Below are 15848 nucleotides of genomic sequence, written 5' to 3' on the forward strand. Positions count from 1 at the left end.
TTGAATTTATATGAGCTGTAATGTTTAAATATTTAATGTTTGTTTAGCCTACAGATGACTGTACATGGAAACTTTACTGTAATGAATGAAGAATTAAAAATGTACCTCTGAAAGACGTCCTGATGGCACCATCTGCTGGTGACAAAGATACATCACATCATTTCCTGATATTAATAATTTACTAACAGTTAAAAGTGAAAGTAAACTTTGACATTGTTGATCAGAGCTGAGACGCCATTACAGGTTGTGAGATCTCTGCTGGAAATACACATTTGAAAGATTTGAAGTGATCAAGTGAAGGGACAGTAACTTGGTGAGTCTGACTATTGAAAGATCATTTAGACAACAGAGATAATGGCTGAGAAAATTGCTCTTGTTGAAAGTTACCTGAGCTGCCATGTGTGTTCAGAGACTTTCAGAGATCCTGTGTCTCTGAGCTGCAGCCACAGCTTCTGTTCAAGCTGTCTGCAAAAATTCTGGGAACAAGCTAAAAACAAAAACTGTCCCATTTGTAAAAGAAAATCCTCCAAAGAAGAACCTGGGGTGAGCTTTTCACTGAAGGAACTAGCTGACTCATTTGCTGGGAGACTGAAAGCTGGGTCATCTGAGACAGAAAAAGGAGAAAAGAAGGTGGAGGTGGTGTGCAGCAAACATCAAGAAGAGCCTAGATTGTTCTGTAAAGATGAACAGAGAGCTGTGTGTACCGTCTGTGAGTTTTCTCTCCACCACGGTCACAAGGTGGTTCCTGTAGAACAAGCAGTCAGTGACCTGAAGGACCAGCTGAAATCTGACTTAAAGCCTCTACAGGACAAGAGGAACAAATACAAACAAGTGGAGAAAACATACGATGAAATGATTCAAAACTCCAAGAAGCAGCTGTTGTCCACAGAGAGGCAGATCAGAGCAGAGTTCAACAAGCTCCACCAGTTCCTGAAAGAGGAAGAGGAGTCCAGACTGGCAGCTCTGAGGGAGGAAGAGGAGCAGAAGGGGAAGACTATGAGCAGAGAGATGAAGAGGATTCAGGAGCAGATCTCCTCTCTGTCAGACAGTATCTCTGCTGTTGAAGAAGACCTGCAGAAACACAACGTGTCATTCCTCAGCAGTTATAAACCCACTCAGACCAGAGCCAGAGCCCAGAGCTCACTGTCAGATCCACAGCTGGTCTCAGGAGCGCTGATAGATGAGGCCAAACACCTGGGCAACCTGTCCTTCAGAGTCTGGGAGAAGATGAAGGAGAAGGTCCACTTCAGTCCTGTCATTCTGGACCCAAACACTGCAGATCCCCGGCTCTATCTGTCTGATGATCTGACCAGTGTGAGATGTGGAGACACAAAGCAGCAGCTCCCTGATAATCCAGAGAGAAACACTAATTATGTCACTGTTCTTGGCTCTGAGGGCTTCAACTCAGGGAAACACAGCTGGGAGGTGGAGGTGGGAGACCATCCTGGCTGGAATGTGGGTTTGGCTAAAGAGTCAGTTGACAGGAAGGGAAAGTGTCCTGCTTCAACAAAATCTGGAATCTGGTGTTTACTGCATCGCAGTGGAAAATACACTAATGGTCTTGGTACCACTTTCACAGTGAAGAAGAGTCTCCAGAGGATCAGAGTCCAGCTGGACTATGACAGGGGGGAGGTGTCCTTCTACGACCCTGAAGACGAGACTCACGTATTCACTTACAGAGACACTTTCACTGAGAAACTCTTCCCTTATTTTAATATGTTATCAGCTGGTGATACTAAAACCACTGATATCAAAATCTGTCAAACTGAGATTTCTCTGTGATGTTCAGGAAGGTTTGTGTTATCAACATTTTGATTTTACTTTTTTATTATTTTTTCATGTTGAGGGTCACTGAATTTTATTGCTCAATTAAAACAAATTATCCAAACTGGTTTTCAAGTAAAAAACAGAAACATCAATAATAGTTTTCAATAAAAAAGTCATTTTAAAAGACTAATAAAACTATTACTTATATATTCTGACTTCAGTATCTATTTAGATCACATTATCAAGATAAATAAAGTTTGATCCAAAAAAAAATAAAATCATCACTGAGACTGTGTTACATCATCTGAGGTTGAACTTTTATAAAGGTACAAATCAAGGTACAGTCAATTGACAGGAAGGGAGAGTGTCCTGCTTCACCAAAAAATGTTTTTTTTTTCTTTTAAAGTCACTTTTAAAAGACTTCAATATCTATTTTGATCAATAAACCTTTCAACTCAACTCAGTCCACAGTGAAACACATTAATGTTAGTTTTGCTCCCCTAACGTTAGTTACTGTTAATATCAGTGTTTGTATTTCACTCCTCTTTTAGCTGACATTTAATCATTGCAGGTAAACTTTTAGCAAGTTATTGAAAATAAATTGTACCAACTCCTGGTGCCACGACAAACAGATCCATCCCCAGGTTCAGCAGCCCCTCTGACCCCCATAATAATGAACTAGGTCTACTGCAAACTGAAGGAGGAGGTGAGCTGCATTGTGTTGAATGACATGTTTCTTTTTTATTATTTGTATTAAATAAAGAAAAATGATTAAATCCTTTTCAATGATAAAAAATAGTAGTATACTTAGTTGGTATGTGCTGCTGATTTTATTATTTAGGTTATATCATTCTAAAGATGATAATGTTAATTGATTTTAATTGATGAGGTTAATTTATATTTAATTTATATTTATATTTAAGTTATTCATTAATGTTAAGATCATTTTCTATTCATGAATTTTAACATTAAAGTTAGATTGTAAAAGATTACCTTCAGCACATTACTTATAGAGAGTGTCAGTCTTTAATCAAAATAGTGAATTCCGCTTCATGCAGAATGCTGCATGCAGGTCTGCACAGTGTTATATTTACTACTCAATGTCAAGAAACACTGTACAGTTAGTTTTGGAGTAAAAGAGAGTTTGGAAACAAAACAGGTAGAGTATTCTAAAGCTTTGAATGGGCCAGTTTAGGTTACAGCAATTGTGCCAGGTGGTGGGGCCCAATGTGATATCTTTTCATGGAGCCTAAAGTCCCTGGTTGGGCCCCTCTAAAGTGTCATGAGATAAATGTGAGGGGTGGTGAGATGATTAATGGGAGAGGAAAGAAGAAAAAACAAAGTTCTGAAACACAAATCTGTTTTCCGTTTTTGGACTTTTTCTCTAATCTTTGATTTTTGCTGAAATATTGGATCATTTGAACATTTATTGAGAGGAAACCATGTGAGAAGTTTAGAGGAAAAAATCACCATTTGGTGGAGCAGTTAACAACTCACAGACATCTGAAATGTGAGCCCGACTACACACTGCTTTTTGTAAAACGTCAAAAGACAAAAGGTTAGAAACCACTGGTTTCCTCTTTAACAATGTATTGTATTTTAAATGCTTGTTGTATTATCCATTGTGTCAAATCTTCATCTGAAAAGTAACTAAAGCTGCAAAATAAATGTAGTGGAGTAGAAAGTACAATATTTCCCTCTGAAATGTAGAGGAGTGGAGTATAAAGTAGCATCATATACAGTAGAAATACTCAAGTAAAGTAACTCAAAATTGAACATAAATACAGTCCTTGTACAAAGGAGTCATCTGATGAATTTACTAAAAAACATTCATCATATGCTTTGCTTCAAAATCCTGCTTTTTATCTTGAAACCTGTATCTATGCTCATACACATCAGAGATGGTGACATTGAAATCTTTTTTTTTTTTTTTTTTTTACATTTTTGGAGGCAAATGTGTGTTTATTGTCAAACCAATGCCACAGATTTTTAGAAAGTCCAGATAGGAAATTGAGACAAACAAGATTCTACTTTGTCTAAACTTGGAACAAAAAGACTAAATTCAGTCTTATCATGGACTAAAATCTATAAGTTAAGGAAACAATGAGATCATCTTAACTCAATAAAACATTTTAATGTGAAATGAAAAAGTGAGATTAACTGCATTTAGGGGGACGTTTGTGTATTTAAAAATGTTACTCAATTTGTAAAACTGTCTGGACAAACATTCATGTGATGAATAATAACAGATTGATATTGAAGTCAACACTTCAGTCAGTTTATTACAGGTGTATTGTCTCTTTGTTTCTTGTTTGGCAGAAAACTGTGAAAACTGTATTTTTGTATTCAGTTGAAAACACTTTTTACATTCATACTGTGTCCTGTACATGAAGTGCTGAGAGTATTTAATATTAATAAATATTATATTGCTATTATTTATGCCTGGTCATTTCTGAAGAGAAATACTCACATTGGATTATTTATGATGACAGAAATGGACAGAAAAGTATGCAGCTGTTGTTTTTTAAAAATGATATAAAAGCACACATCATAAGGAAGTACATGAGAACTACTCTGTGTATCACAATGCACTGATGCACCTTAGAGTCTAAAGGGCAGGAGCAGGCGAATAAAACATGTAACACACAGAGTTCAAAGACGAGTAAATAAGTGTAACAAGAAAAAAAGGTACTAACACTGACACTGACACTGTCTTTTCCATCCTAAAAAATTAAAATGGCTTATGAACAAAGACACTTACAAACACACATAATTAATATTTCCTCACATCATACAGTAAATAAATGTCATCTTGAGACTATTATCAGTGTTTTTCCATCAGATCATCAGTCTTCACTGTGACCTGAAGTGTGTTTAACTTTGTGATGCAGTACACATCTGCTACATTAGCGGGATAAAAATCTTAACCTTCCTGTCTGTGTTTATATTTCTGTCACTGACCTTAAGACATAAAAGTTTATTCTGGACAAAGTGCACAGGTTTTAGGACACATCTTCTTCGATCTGTTGGTAATAAAAACAGAAAGCAGTTTTTATTACCATTAATGATTAACAAATGGAGGAGGGTGAAGGTGAATGCTGATTCTGACATTTTGAACAGAGCCACAATGCCATTACAAGGTTGGGATCTCTGACGGAACAATGTTCACTTGGAGGACTGTAAAAGCCAAACTGGAAATTAAAAATCGGTGAGTCTTTCTTTGAACAATTTGGAAAATAGATAACATGGCTGAGAAAGCTCATCTCAGAAGTTACTTGGACTGTAATGTGTGTTCAGAGACTTTCAGAGATCCTGTGTCTCTGAGCTGCAGCCACAGCTTCTGTTCAAGCTGTCTGCAAAAATTTTGGGAACAAGCTAAAAACAAAAACTGTCCCATTTGTAAAAGAAAATTCTCCAAAGACAATCCTGGAGTTAACTTCACACTGAAGGAACTAGCTGACTCCTTTGCTGGGAGACAGAAAGCTGGATCATCTGAGACAGAAAAAGGAGAAAACAAGGTGGAGGTGGTGTGCAGCAAACATCAAGAAGAGCCTAAATTGTTCTGTAAAGATGAACAGAGAGCTGTGTGTCCTGTCTGTGAGTTTTCTCTCCATAACAGTCACAAGGGTGTTCCTGTAGAACAAGCAGTCAGTGACCTGAAGGACCAGCTGAAATCTGACTTAAAGTCTCTACAGGACAAGAAGGACAAATATGAACAAGTGGAGAAAACATACAATGAAATGATTGAACACTCCAAGAAGCAGCTGTTGTCCACAGAGAAGCAGATAAGAGCAGAGTTCAACAAGCTCCACCAGTTCCTGAAAGAGGAAGAGGAGTCCAGACTGGCAGCTCTGAGGGAGGAAGAGGAGCAGAAGGGGAAGACTATGAGCAGAGAGATGAAGAGGATTCAGGAGCAGATCTCCTCTCTGTCAGACAGTATCTCTGCTGTTAAAGAAGACCTGCAGAAACACAACGTGTCATTCTTCAGCAGTTATAAACCCACTCAGACCAGAGCCAGAGCCCAGAGCTCACTGTCAGATCCACAGCTGGTCTCAGGAGCGCTGATAGATGAGGCCAAACACCTGGGCAACCTGTCCTTCAGAGTCTGGGAGAAGATGAAGGGGAAGGTCCACTTCAATCCTGTTATTCTAGACCCAAACACTGCATACCCCCGTCTTTATCTGTCTGATGATCTGACCAGTGTGAGATGTGGAGACACAAAGCAGCAGCTCCCTGATAATCCAGAGAGAAACACTAGTGCTCCCATTGTTCTGGGTTCTGAGGGCTTCAACTCAGGGAAACACAGCTGGGAGGTGGAGGTGGGAGACCATCCTGACTGGAATATAGGTTTGGCTAAAGAGTCAGTTGACAGGAAGGGAAAGACATTTGCTACACCAAAGTATGGATTCTGGTGTTTGTGGCATGGTGATGGAAAATACACTAATGGTCTTAATAAGAATGTCAGAGTAAAGAAGAGTCTCCAGAGGATCAGAGTCCAACTGGGCTATGAAAGGGGGGAGGTGTCCTTCTACGACCCTGAAGACAAGACTCACATCTACACTCACAGAGACACTTTCACTGAGAAACTCTTCCCTTATTTCAGTATTGGATCAGCTGGTGATGCTAAAACCACTGATATCAAAATCTGTCAAGCTGAGATTTCTCTGTGATATTCAGGAATGTTTGTGTTATCAACATTTTGATTTTACTTTTTTATTTTGATGTTTTTTGTCTGAAGCAGATTTCTGTCAGATCACTGTATCACTGAGACTGTGTTACATCATCTGAGGTTGAACTTTTATAAAGGTACAAATCAAATCTGTTTTTATTATAACTTTTAAACCTGGTTAGTAGCATCTTGTTTTTGTTCAGAACACAATATAATATAGATATAATAAACACTGTAATGACTGTATGAAATAATACAGGTGGGGAACTTTTTAAACTTGTAATCATCATTGTAACTAGAAATCAATCTTTTGATGAGTTACAGTAATTCAGTTTTTTTTTACACTTTAAACTCAGAGTCTCAGTTGTTCAGTGTATCAAAAATCATTCTGGCTCTGATTGATTATTGTTTGTTCTTTTGTTCTTCAACAGATCTGATTTGTTCATGAAGACAGTAACTTTTGTTCTCATCTGAATTTTTTTGAAGACGTTGAGCCGTTCAGGATTTATTTATTTTCTCTTTAGAATAAATGTATTAAAGATGGTGACTCCTGCTTTTGATGTTATGCTGACTGTGTAATGAATTTCAACAGAATATTTACTGATGTTGTTTAATACTCTGATTGCTCTGATGCTTTCTTGGCTTTTATAAAAATACATTTAGTGTGTAAGTTAGTTGTGTCACCTCTTAAAATAAAGATGAACAAATCAAAGCTGTTAATTATCCTGGTTATCAGCATCTTGTTTTTAGTCAAACAACATTGTATAGTAGTATATATCCACTGTACTGAATGCTTTGATTGTTTGTTTTGTGACAGTTTCAGTCATCAGATTTAGATTTTTATGTTCTTGAGTCTTTTGATGAGTTATTTCTGTTGTGAATGTGTTGTTTTATTCTTTGTAAACAAGAGTTTTAATATAGTTTTATTTTAATTCAGTGTTTAATTCTGACAGAGCTTCTGCAGACTGTGTGTGTCATTTTGGTGGTGTATACATGGATTGATAAACTGCAATGTTGAGATGATGATCAGCATTAAAGAAACAAACACCAGTACAATTATGTTTAAAAACAGTTTTCTGAATCAACTTTATTTAATAAAATGTAAATCTGACATGTCCACTTTTTACGTCCTGTCCGGGGCGTTTTTATTAATTGATGATAATGTCCGGTTTTCCTTCTGTGTGTGTATATATGTGTGTGCGTGCCCCCTCTCCCCCGGTTGTCATTGTTTGGGTTAGCGTGTGTGACCTAATCCCCGAGAGGCTGCTCTGTGGGCGGATCTCCAAAACTCACAACAAGAAAGCAGCAATTCCTCATATCACTATTTTCCATGCTACTGTGGCTGTCATATTTCGTATGACAAGATGAGCGCGGTTTCCAGCGGAGAGCAGCCGACGAGGCTTCCGTACTACGGAAGTGGGCAAAAGTGGGCGTGGTTTCAGCTGAACTGGGTTGGAAAAACGATAGACGCCGCCGGCGTAGCTGAAGCATTCAAGATGCCAAAGCGCAAATGCACGTTCACAGATGAACTGCGAAAAAAGTTCCCATTTTACCGAGCCGGTCGGGACTGGCTGAGTGCACCGTGTGCGAAGCTGGTACATATGTGTCTGTGTCCAATAAAGGTGCTGAGCAGTTCAGCAAAGTTGACTGAGTTCTTTGTGAAACCCGGAAAAACAGAGGATGCTGTAAATGCAGCGGATGGTGCGTTGGCATTTCATACTGTGATACACCACCACAGCTACAGGTTTTTCTAATACAGAAGAGGTATTATTTAGAACATTATTTCATATTATTTATTTATTTATTTGTCCACTAAGACTTGAAAAGAGAGCTATTATTTTACAAGAACATTACTTCAACCATTATTTTATTCCAGCGATTTTACATTTATTTTACATTTATATTTATATTATATTTATTTTACATTTATTTATATATATATATATATATATATATATATATATATATATATATATATATATATATATATAATTTTATTTTTTTTTACAATTGAGGCATAATAAAAAAAGTTCAGTAACCTATGAAAAGCCTATCTGAATTTCTGTCTTTGAGACATATTATTTTGTAATATAACAAAATATTCTATCCATACATATAAACTTTAAATATATTAAAATTATAAGGAATCTTTGAGTAAACTGCGAGTATCATTTAAGTAGGCTATCTCGTGGCCGGGCTGAGTGTCCTCTTTTTAGGAAATCAAAATATGGTCACCCTAAACTACTCCATACTATTTACATACAGAGATTGAGTTAGCAAACCACCGATAACGTAGTGCACTCAACAACCTGACTTAAACAATTCAAAACACCGGTAATATTGACATACAGTATTTTCTCCAGTGATCAGTCATCATACAAGGTACAGAAAACACAATTTTAGCCATAAAAACACGGTTAATATCTCTATTTTTACGGAGCTGATAAAATGTGCACCAGAAACGGGATTCACAGACTGTTACCTGAGTTCAGGGTGCACCCCACCAAGTCTGCAGGGGGCCAGCAGAGGGCGCTGCACTCATAATACTCTTATAGTCTCTGTGGTAATATCCATTATTCTTATGCAGAGAAATAAAATAATAAAATAATAGAAACATAAAATACATAACACAATAGGAAACTTATCTTATTTTATGTTATTTTATTTTAGCATTTTTGAGAAGTCCATGTGAGAGACTGAGTTTGAGTCAAGTCTGCAGGGGGCCAGCAGAGGGCGCTGCACTCATATTACTCTCATAGTCTCTGTGGTAATATCCATTATTCTTATGCATTATTATGCATTATGCATTATTATTCTGCTGATCACTCTCCAGTTGTCTAAAAAACAGAGAACAAATATTAAAACAATTAAGAAAATAATCATCTTGAAACAAAATAAACCACATGCTATGCCGTCATGATTAAGGCTACTTATTTACATTTACATTTAGCAGACGCTTTTATCCAAAGCGACTTACAAGGGAGAATTCATACATCGTTGGCACAGCAACAGGAGCAATTTTTTGGGGTTAAGTGTCTTGCCCAAGGACACATCGACTGGTGGACTGGCGACCGCTCTAACTCCTGAGCCACAGCCGCCCACTTATGAGCTGCAGCTTAAACACACAAAGTTGATTTAAATATTTGACCAACCTTAAATGAAACTAAAATGAAAGAGTAGTACTCTGAGTCAGCCTGCAGCTCTGCATTCAGGAACAATTCAATCTCAGCTGTTAATCTTATGATAGTGATCTTTCAACCACTGCATGGTGGGACAGACTCAAGTCCTCCTGTGACCCTGAACAGTAAAATATATGAAATTGTAACTGAAACAGAACATTTGGAGAAAAGAAAAAAACAACAATAAATTGTTCAAGGTGAGAAAAAATATTTATGAGGAAATAAACAAAACATGTAAGTACAAAATGTTTCCTGGTACACGTTCCTGCTAGTTGAAAAAAAAATCTTGTAAAGCTGGTTTAATGTCAGTCAGTTGAAACGTTCATGCCTCCCTGAAGGAGTAAAGAACCATCCTCTGCTTATTTCATGTTTATAAGTGAGTACAAATGAAAGTAGACTTTGACATTGTTGATCAAAGCTGAGACGCCATTACAGGTTGTGAGATCTCTGCTGGAAAACACTCGTTTGAAGGATTTTAAGTGATCAAGTGAAGGAACAGTAACTTGGTGAGTCTGACTATTGAAAGATCATTTAGACAAAAAAGAAAATGGCTGAGAAAATTGGTCTTGTTGAAAGTTTCCTGAGTTGCCATGTGTGTTCAGAGACTTTCAGAGATCCTGTGTCTCTGAGCTGCAGCCACAGCTTCTGTTCAAGCTGTCTGCAAAAATTCTGGGTAAAAACTGAAAACAAAAACTGTCCCATTTGTAAAAGGAAATCTTCAAAGGAATATCCATGTGTGAACGTTTCACTGAAGGAACTAGCTGACTCATTTGCTGGGAGACAGAAAGCTGGATCATCTGAGACAGAAAAAGGAGAAAAGAAGGTGGAGGTGGTGTGCAGCAAACATCAAGAAGAGCCTAAATTGTTCTGTAAAGATGAACAGAGAGCTGTGTGTCCTGTCTGTGAGTTTTCTCTCCACCAGAGTCACAAGGTGGTTCCTGTAGAACAAGCAGTCAGTGACCTGAAGGACCAGCTGAAATCTGACTTAAAGTCTCTACAGGACGAGAGGGACAAATACAAACAAGTGGAGAAAACATACAATGAAATGATTGAACACTCCAAGAAGCAGCTGTTGTCCACAGAGAAGCAGATCAAAGCAGAGTTCAACAAGCTCCACCAGTTCCTGAAAGAGGAAGAGGAGTCCAGACTGGCAGCTCTGAGGGAGGAAGAGGAGCAAAAGGGGAAGACTATGAGCAGAGAGATGAAGAAGATTCAGGAGCAGATCTCCTCTCTGTCAGACAGTATCTCTGCTGTTGAAGAAGACCTGCAGAAACACAATGTATCATTCCTCAGCAGTTATAAACACACTCAGACCAGAGCCAGAGCCCAGAGCTCACTGTCAGATCCACAGCTGGTCTCAGGAGCGCTGATAGATGAGGCCAAACACCTGGGCAACCTGTCCTTCAGAGTCTGGGAGAAGATGAAGGAGACGGTCCACTTCAGTCCTGTCATTCTGGACCCAAACACTGCCAGTGGATGGCTCTATCTGTCTGATGATCTGACCAGTGTGAGACAGGGAGACACAAAGCAGCAGCTCCCAGATAATCCAGAGAGAAACACTTATTATGCTTCTGTTCTGGGCTCTGAGGGTTTCAGCTCAGGGAAACACAGCTGGGAGGTGGAGGTGGGAGACCATCCTGTCTGGGATGTGGGTTTGACTAAAGAGTCAGTTGACATGAAGGTAAAGGCAGATCCTTCACCAAAATATGGAATCTGGTGTTTAAAGCATCGCAGTAGAAAATACACTAATGGTCTTGGTAAGACTGTCACAGTAAAGAAGAGTCTCCAGAGGATCAGAGTCCAGCTGGACTATGACAAGGGGAAGGTGTCCATCTACAACCCTGAAGACAAGACGCCCATCTACACTTACAAAGACACTTTCACTGAGAAACTCTTCCCTTATTTCAGTATTGGAAAGTCTGGTGATGCTAAAACCACTGATATCAAAATCTGTCAAACTGAGATTTCTCTGTGATGTTCAGGAAGGTTTGTGTTATCAACATTTTGATTATTTTTTTCTTTTGTCTGAAGCAGATTTGATTTCATGTAGAGGGTCACTGAATTTTGTTGCTCAATGAAACACATTATCCAAACTGGTTTTAATGTACAAAGCAGACACATTTGAATCTTGATAATTGTTTTTTTGTCAATATCTATTTAGATCACATTATTTGAAGATAAATAAAATCATCACTGTATTACTGAGATTTTATTACATCATCTGAGGTTGAACTTTTATAAAGGTACAAATCAAATTTGTTTTTATTATAACTTTTAAACCTGGTTAGTAGCATCTTGTTCTTATTCAGAACACAATATAATATAGATATAATAAACACTGTAATGACTGTATGAAATAATACAACTTTTTAAACCTTCATTGTAACGAGAAATCAATCTTTTGATGAGTTAATTCACTTTTTTTACACTTAAAACTCAGAGTCTCAGTTGTTCAATGTATCAAAAATACTTCTGGCTCTGATTGATTATTATTTGTTGTTTTGTTCTTCAACAGATCTGATTTGTTGTCACAGATATTGTTTATTTTCTTGTTTTTATGTAAAATCATGAACACCTAAACTATTGTAAGACGTTGAGCCGTTCAGGATTTAGTTATTTTCTCCGATGCTTTCATGGCTTTCAAAAAATAGATTTATTGTGTAAGTTAGTTGTGTCACCTCTTAAAATAAATATGAATCCTCAAGAAAATATGACTACAAAATGCTGAAACTGTATCACATCATCAGGCCACAAACTTTACAAATCAAAGCTGTTAATTATCCTGGTTATCAGCATCTTGTTTTTAGTCAAACAACATTGTATAGTAGTATATATCCACTGTACTGAATGCTTTGATTGTTTCAGTTTTGTGACAGTTTCAGTCATCAGATTTAGATTTTTATATTCTTGAGTCTTTTGATGAGTTATTTCTGTTGTGAATGTGTTGTTTTATTCTTTGGAAACAAGTGTTTTAATATAGTTATATTTTAATTCCGTATTTAATTCTGAAAGAGCTTCTGCAGACTGTGTGTGTCATTTTGGTGGTGTATACATGGATTGATAAACTGCAATGTTGAGATGATGATCAGCATAAAAGAAACAAACACCAGTACAATTATGTTTAAAAACTTTTATCTGAATCAACTTTATTTAATAAAATATACATATCAGGGTCTTTTGATTAGTTATTTCTGTTTTGCAAACCTGTTGTTTAATTAGAATAAAACAAACAAACACCAGTACAATGGAGTTTAATTTGTTGGTTTTTTAAACTTTAGAGTAAAATATTTGACTCTGAGGGACATGTTGGCGCCATCTGCTGGTGACAGAGTTACAGAGCAGCATTAACCTCTATAAACAGGAACTGACAGCAGATTTTGACATTGTTGATCAGAGCTGAGACATCGTTACAGGCTGAGAGATCTCTGCTGAAAAACTAACTTTGAAGGACTAAAAGGAGAAAGCGGTTTTCAGTTTTTTGTCTGAACTCTTTGAAGAATAACCGCTGCAAGAGAAGCAAATAATTTAAATAATGAGTTTATGATACTTATATATTAAAAATATCTTCAGGACATTGACACAACATTCATGTGTTGTTTTTAATTAAAATATTTGATAATTTCTCATTTGTGTAACTGAGCAGAAGGCTCATTGAGACCAGGTAGATTTGCAGTAACAGACATGTAGCTGGTTATAAATGATGAAAAACGTCATTACATTCATGAAAACAGGTCCAAATTCTTGAAACCAAAACTTGAATTAAAATATTACATAATAAAACGGATAAATGCTGGCTGTCACACAAGTTTACACCGAGAAATATAAAAAGCTCATAACAAGTAAAACAACATGGTTAGACTGCCGTTTTAGGGCAGAAAAGGGAGGAAGATGCACATTACACATTTACACACTACACAAACACACAAAAACACACACAGAAAGCAGAAAAGGTGTGATTGTGCACTATACCGTCACCTCATGCAGACAGGAGGAAGACCACCAACAGGCCTCAGTGAGACAGAGCATCAGTATCATGAAAGAAAGTGTAACAACCAGAAGATGTAGTTTTTAAATGAAATAGTCTCTCTATTACACAACAAAAGACGACTCAACACACAATTTGGATATATATAACAATAACACTACCACATGAATAAAATAAAAATAAATACAAAAATAAATAAACCTTTCCCTCTATTTCCCCCCAGATATGATCAGGAAGCCACCTGTCAGGTAAGTATCTAATTATTGTGAATCATTAATTAAGTATTAATTTTATATTGAGTGCTAAATCATTAGTTTTTTAATTTACTAATTAGGCTATAATTAAACTATTTATTCCTATTTTGGTTTGATAAATCCTATTTTTGTTGTCTCTACCCCACAGGTGGTTCGTTTAACCCTATTCTTCCTTTTCTAAACTCAACAAAATAAAAATTTAACAATAACAACAATATTTAAAGAAAACCTCAATTATCAATAAAAAGAAAGAAAACAAGACATCAAACTTTTCTGACAGACTCAGGGGTCGACTCACCACTTCAGCCCTACTGTAATGTTCACTACAGGAACCAGCCCTACTGAAGAATGAAGATCTCCGATGGTTATGATGCAGACGAGGATGAAGATTATGAAGATGATGGAAGGATGAAGGATGAAGAAGAGGAGGAGGAAGACCTGGCCTTGTAACCACAAAGCCAAAAAAAAAATCATCACTGTTCTGTCAAATTATCATTTGATTGACATTTACAAAATAAAACTTGCATTCTTCCTCATCATCTTATCATGTTTTCCCTTCTCTCTCTCTCTTTTATTTTCAATCATTAAGACATTAAAAATCAATAATACAATTACACACAGGTTATATTAATATAGCTTCAGCCCACAAAATATGATACTCATAGTATAACTAATACAACTTTAACATGAACTAATATACAAACAGTTATCTATATACACACACAACTCAAAATAGTAGTCAGCCTAATAGTCAACAATTGCTTCAGCGAAAAAGCAGCAGGAGTGTCACTGCTCCAGGTTATATCTATATGTTTGATCACTCTGTGGTCTGGGTATCTGGATGGATCAGCTGCTGCTTTGATAGAGAGCTTACTGCATTGTAACACAGGCTTTTATAGTCTGCATGTGTAGCAGAGTTAATAATTCCACTTGCCATTTTTAATCTATCTGGTCATTTGTCTGTTTCCTATTGTGTTATGTATTTTGTTATTTTAATTTTATTTTCTCTGCATTAGAATAATAGATATTACCACAGAGACTATGAGAGTAATATGAGTGCAGCGCCCTCTGCTGTGCAACTGTAGACTTGACTCAAACTCAGTCTCTCACATGGACTTTTCAAAAATGTTAGAATAAAATAACATAAAATAAGATACGTTTGACCACTGATAACGTGGTGCTCTCAACAACCTGACTTAAACTATTCAAAACACCGGTAATATTGACATACAGTATTTTCTCCAGTGATCGGAGGCTTAAGTCATCATACAAGGTACAGAAAACACACTATTAGCCATAAAACACGGTTAATATCTCTATTTTTACGGAGCTGATAAAATGTGCACCTACCACAGAAACGGCATTCACAGACTGTTACCTGAGTTCAGGGTGCACCCCACCAAGTCTGCAGGGGGCCAGCAGAGGGCGCTGCACTCATATTATTCTTATAGTCTCTGTGGTAATATCCATTATTTTTATGCAGAGAAAATGAATAATAAAATAATAAAATACATAACACAATAGGAAACAGACACATTACCAATTAAAATCAGTGCAAATATATATTAAAAACAGGACAGTTAGAAATGGCAAGTGGAATCATTAACTCTGCAACACTCCCCCCTACTGATCTCCACTTGCCCATCCCAGTCCAATAAAAAACAACCAAACAAACAAAAAAGCTTTTTTTTTTTTTTTTAGATGTCGATATGAGAGACTGAGTGTGGGATATTACTCCTTTTACCATCATGTATGCGGTATTGTTGATTTAATTTACATGTAACACAAGTAACAGTCTGTGAATGCCGTCTCTGTGCATAAGGTTGTCAGGTCCTCTGGTACTCAAAGAGAAATATACAGATATTTAGTTTATTTAACATCATAGAAGTGAGTAATGCTTAAAGGCTATAGGCTCAGGGACTGCTGATCATTCAAGTTGTCTAAAAAACAGAAAACAGATATTAAAACAATTGAGAAAATAATCATTTTGAAAC

The 15848-nt window shown here is 36.7% G+C and overlaps 3 protein-coding genes across 3 annotated transcripts; all 3 read left to right on the forward strand.

The window, feature by feature from the left end:
* The first annotated feature begins 354 nt into the window (after positions 1-354).
* LOC133979047 (nuclear factor 7, brain-like) lies at positions 355-1782 on the forward strand. Its single transcript, XM_062417466.1, has one exon. It carries the CDS (start codon positions 355-357, stop codon positions 1780-1782), a length of 1428 nt encoding a protein of 475 aa, XP_062273450.1.
* Positions 1783-5012: 3230 nt separating this feature from the next.
* LOC133979650 (nuclear factor 7, brain-like) lies at positions 5013-6437 on the forward strand. The gene has a single exon (XM_062418211.1). The coding sequence runs from the start codon at positions 5013-5015 to the stop codon at positions 6435-6437; it is 1425 nt and encodes a 474-aa protein (XP_062274195.1).
* Positions 6438-10162: 3725 nt separating this feature from the next.
* On the forward strand, positions 10163-11722 carry LOC133979697 (nuclear factor 7, brain-like). Its single transcript, XM_062418269.1, has one exon. It carries the CDS (start codon positions 10163-10165, stop codon positions 11588-11590), a length of 1428 nt encoding a protein of 475 aa, XP_062274253.1. The 3' UTR covers positions 11591-11722.
* The last annotated feature ends 4126 nt before the right edge of the window (positions 11723-15848 follow it).

Source organism: Scomber scombrus, chromosome 4, assembly GCF_963691925.1.
Source record: "Scomber scombrus chromosome 4, fScoSco1.1, whole genome shotgun sequence".
NCBI classification, from domain to species: domain Eukaryota; kingdom Metazoa; phylum Chordata; class Actinopteri; order Scombriformes; family Scombridae; genus Scomber; species Scomber scombrus.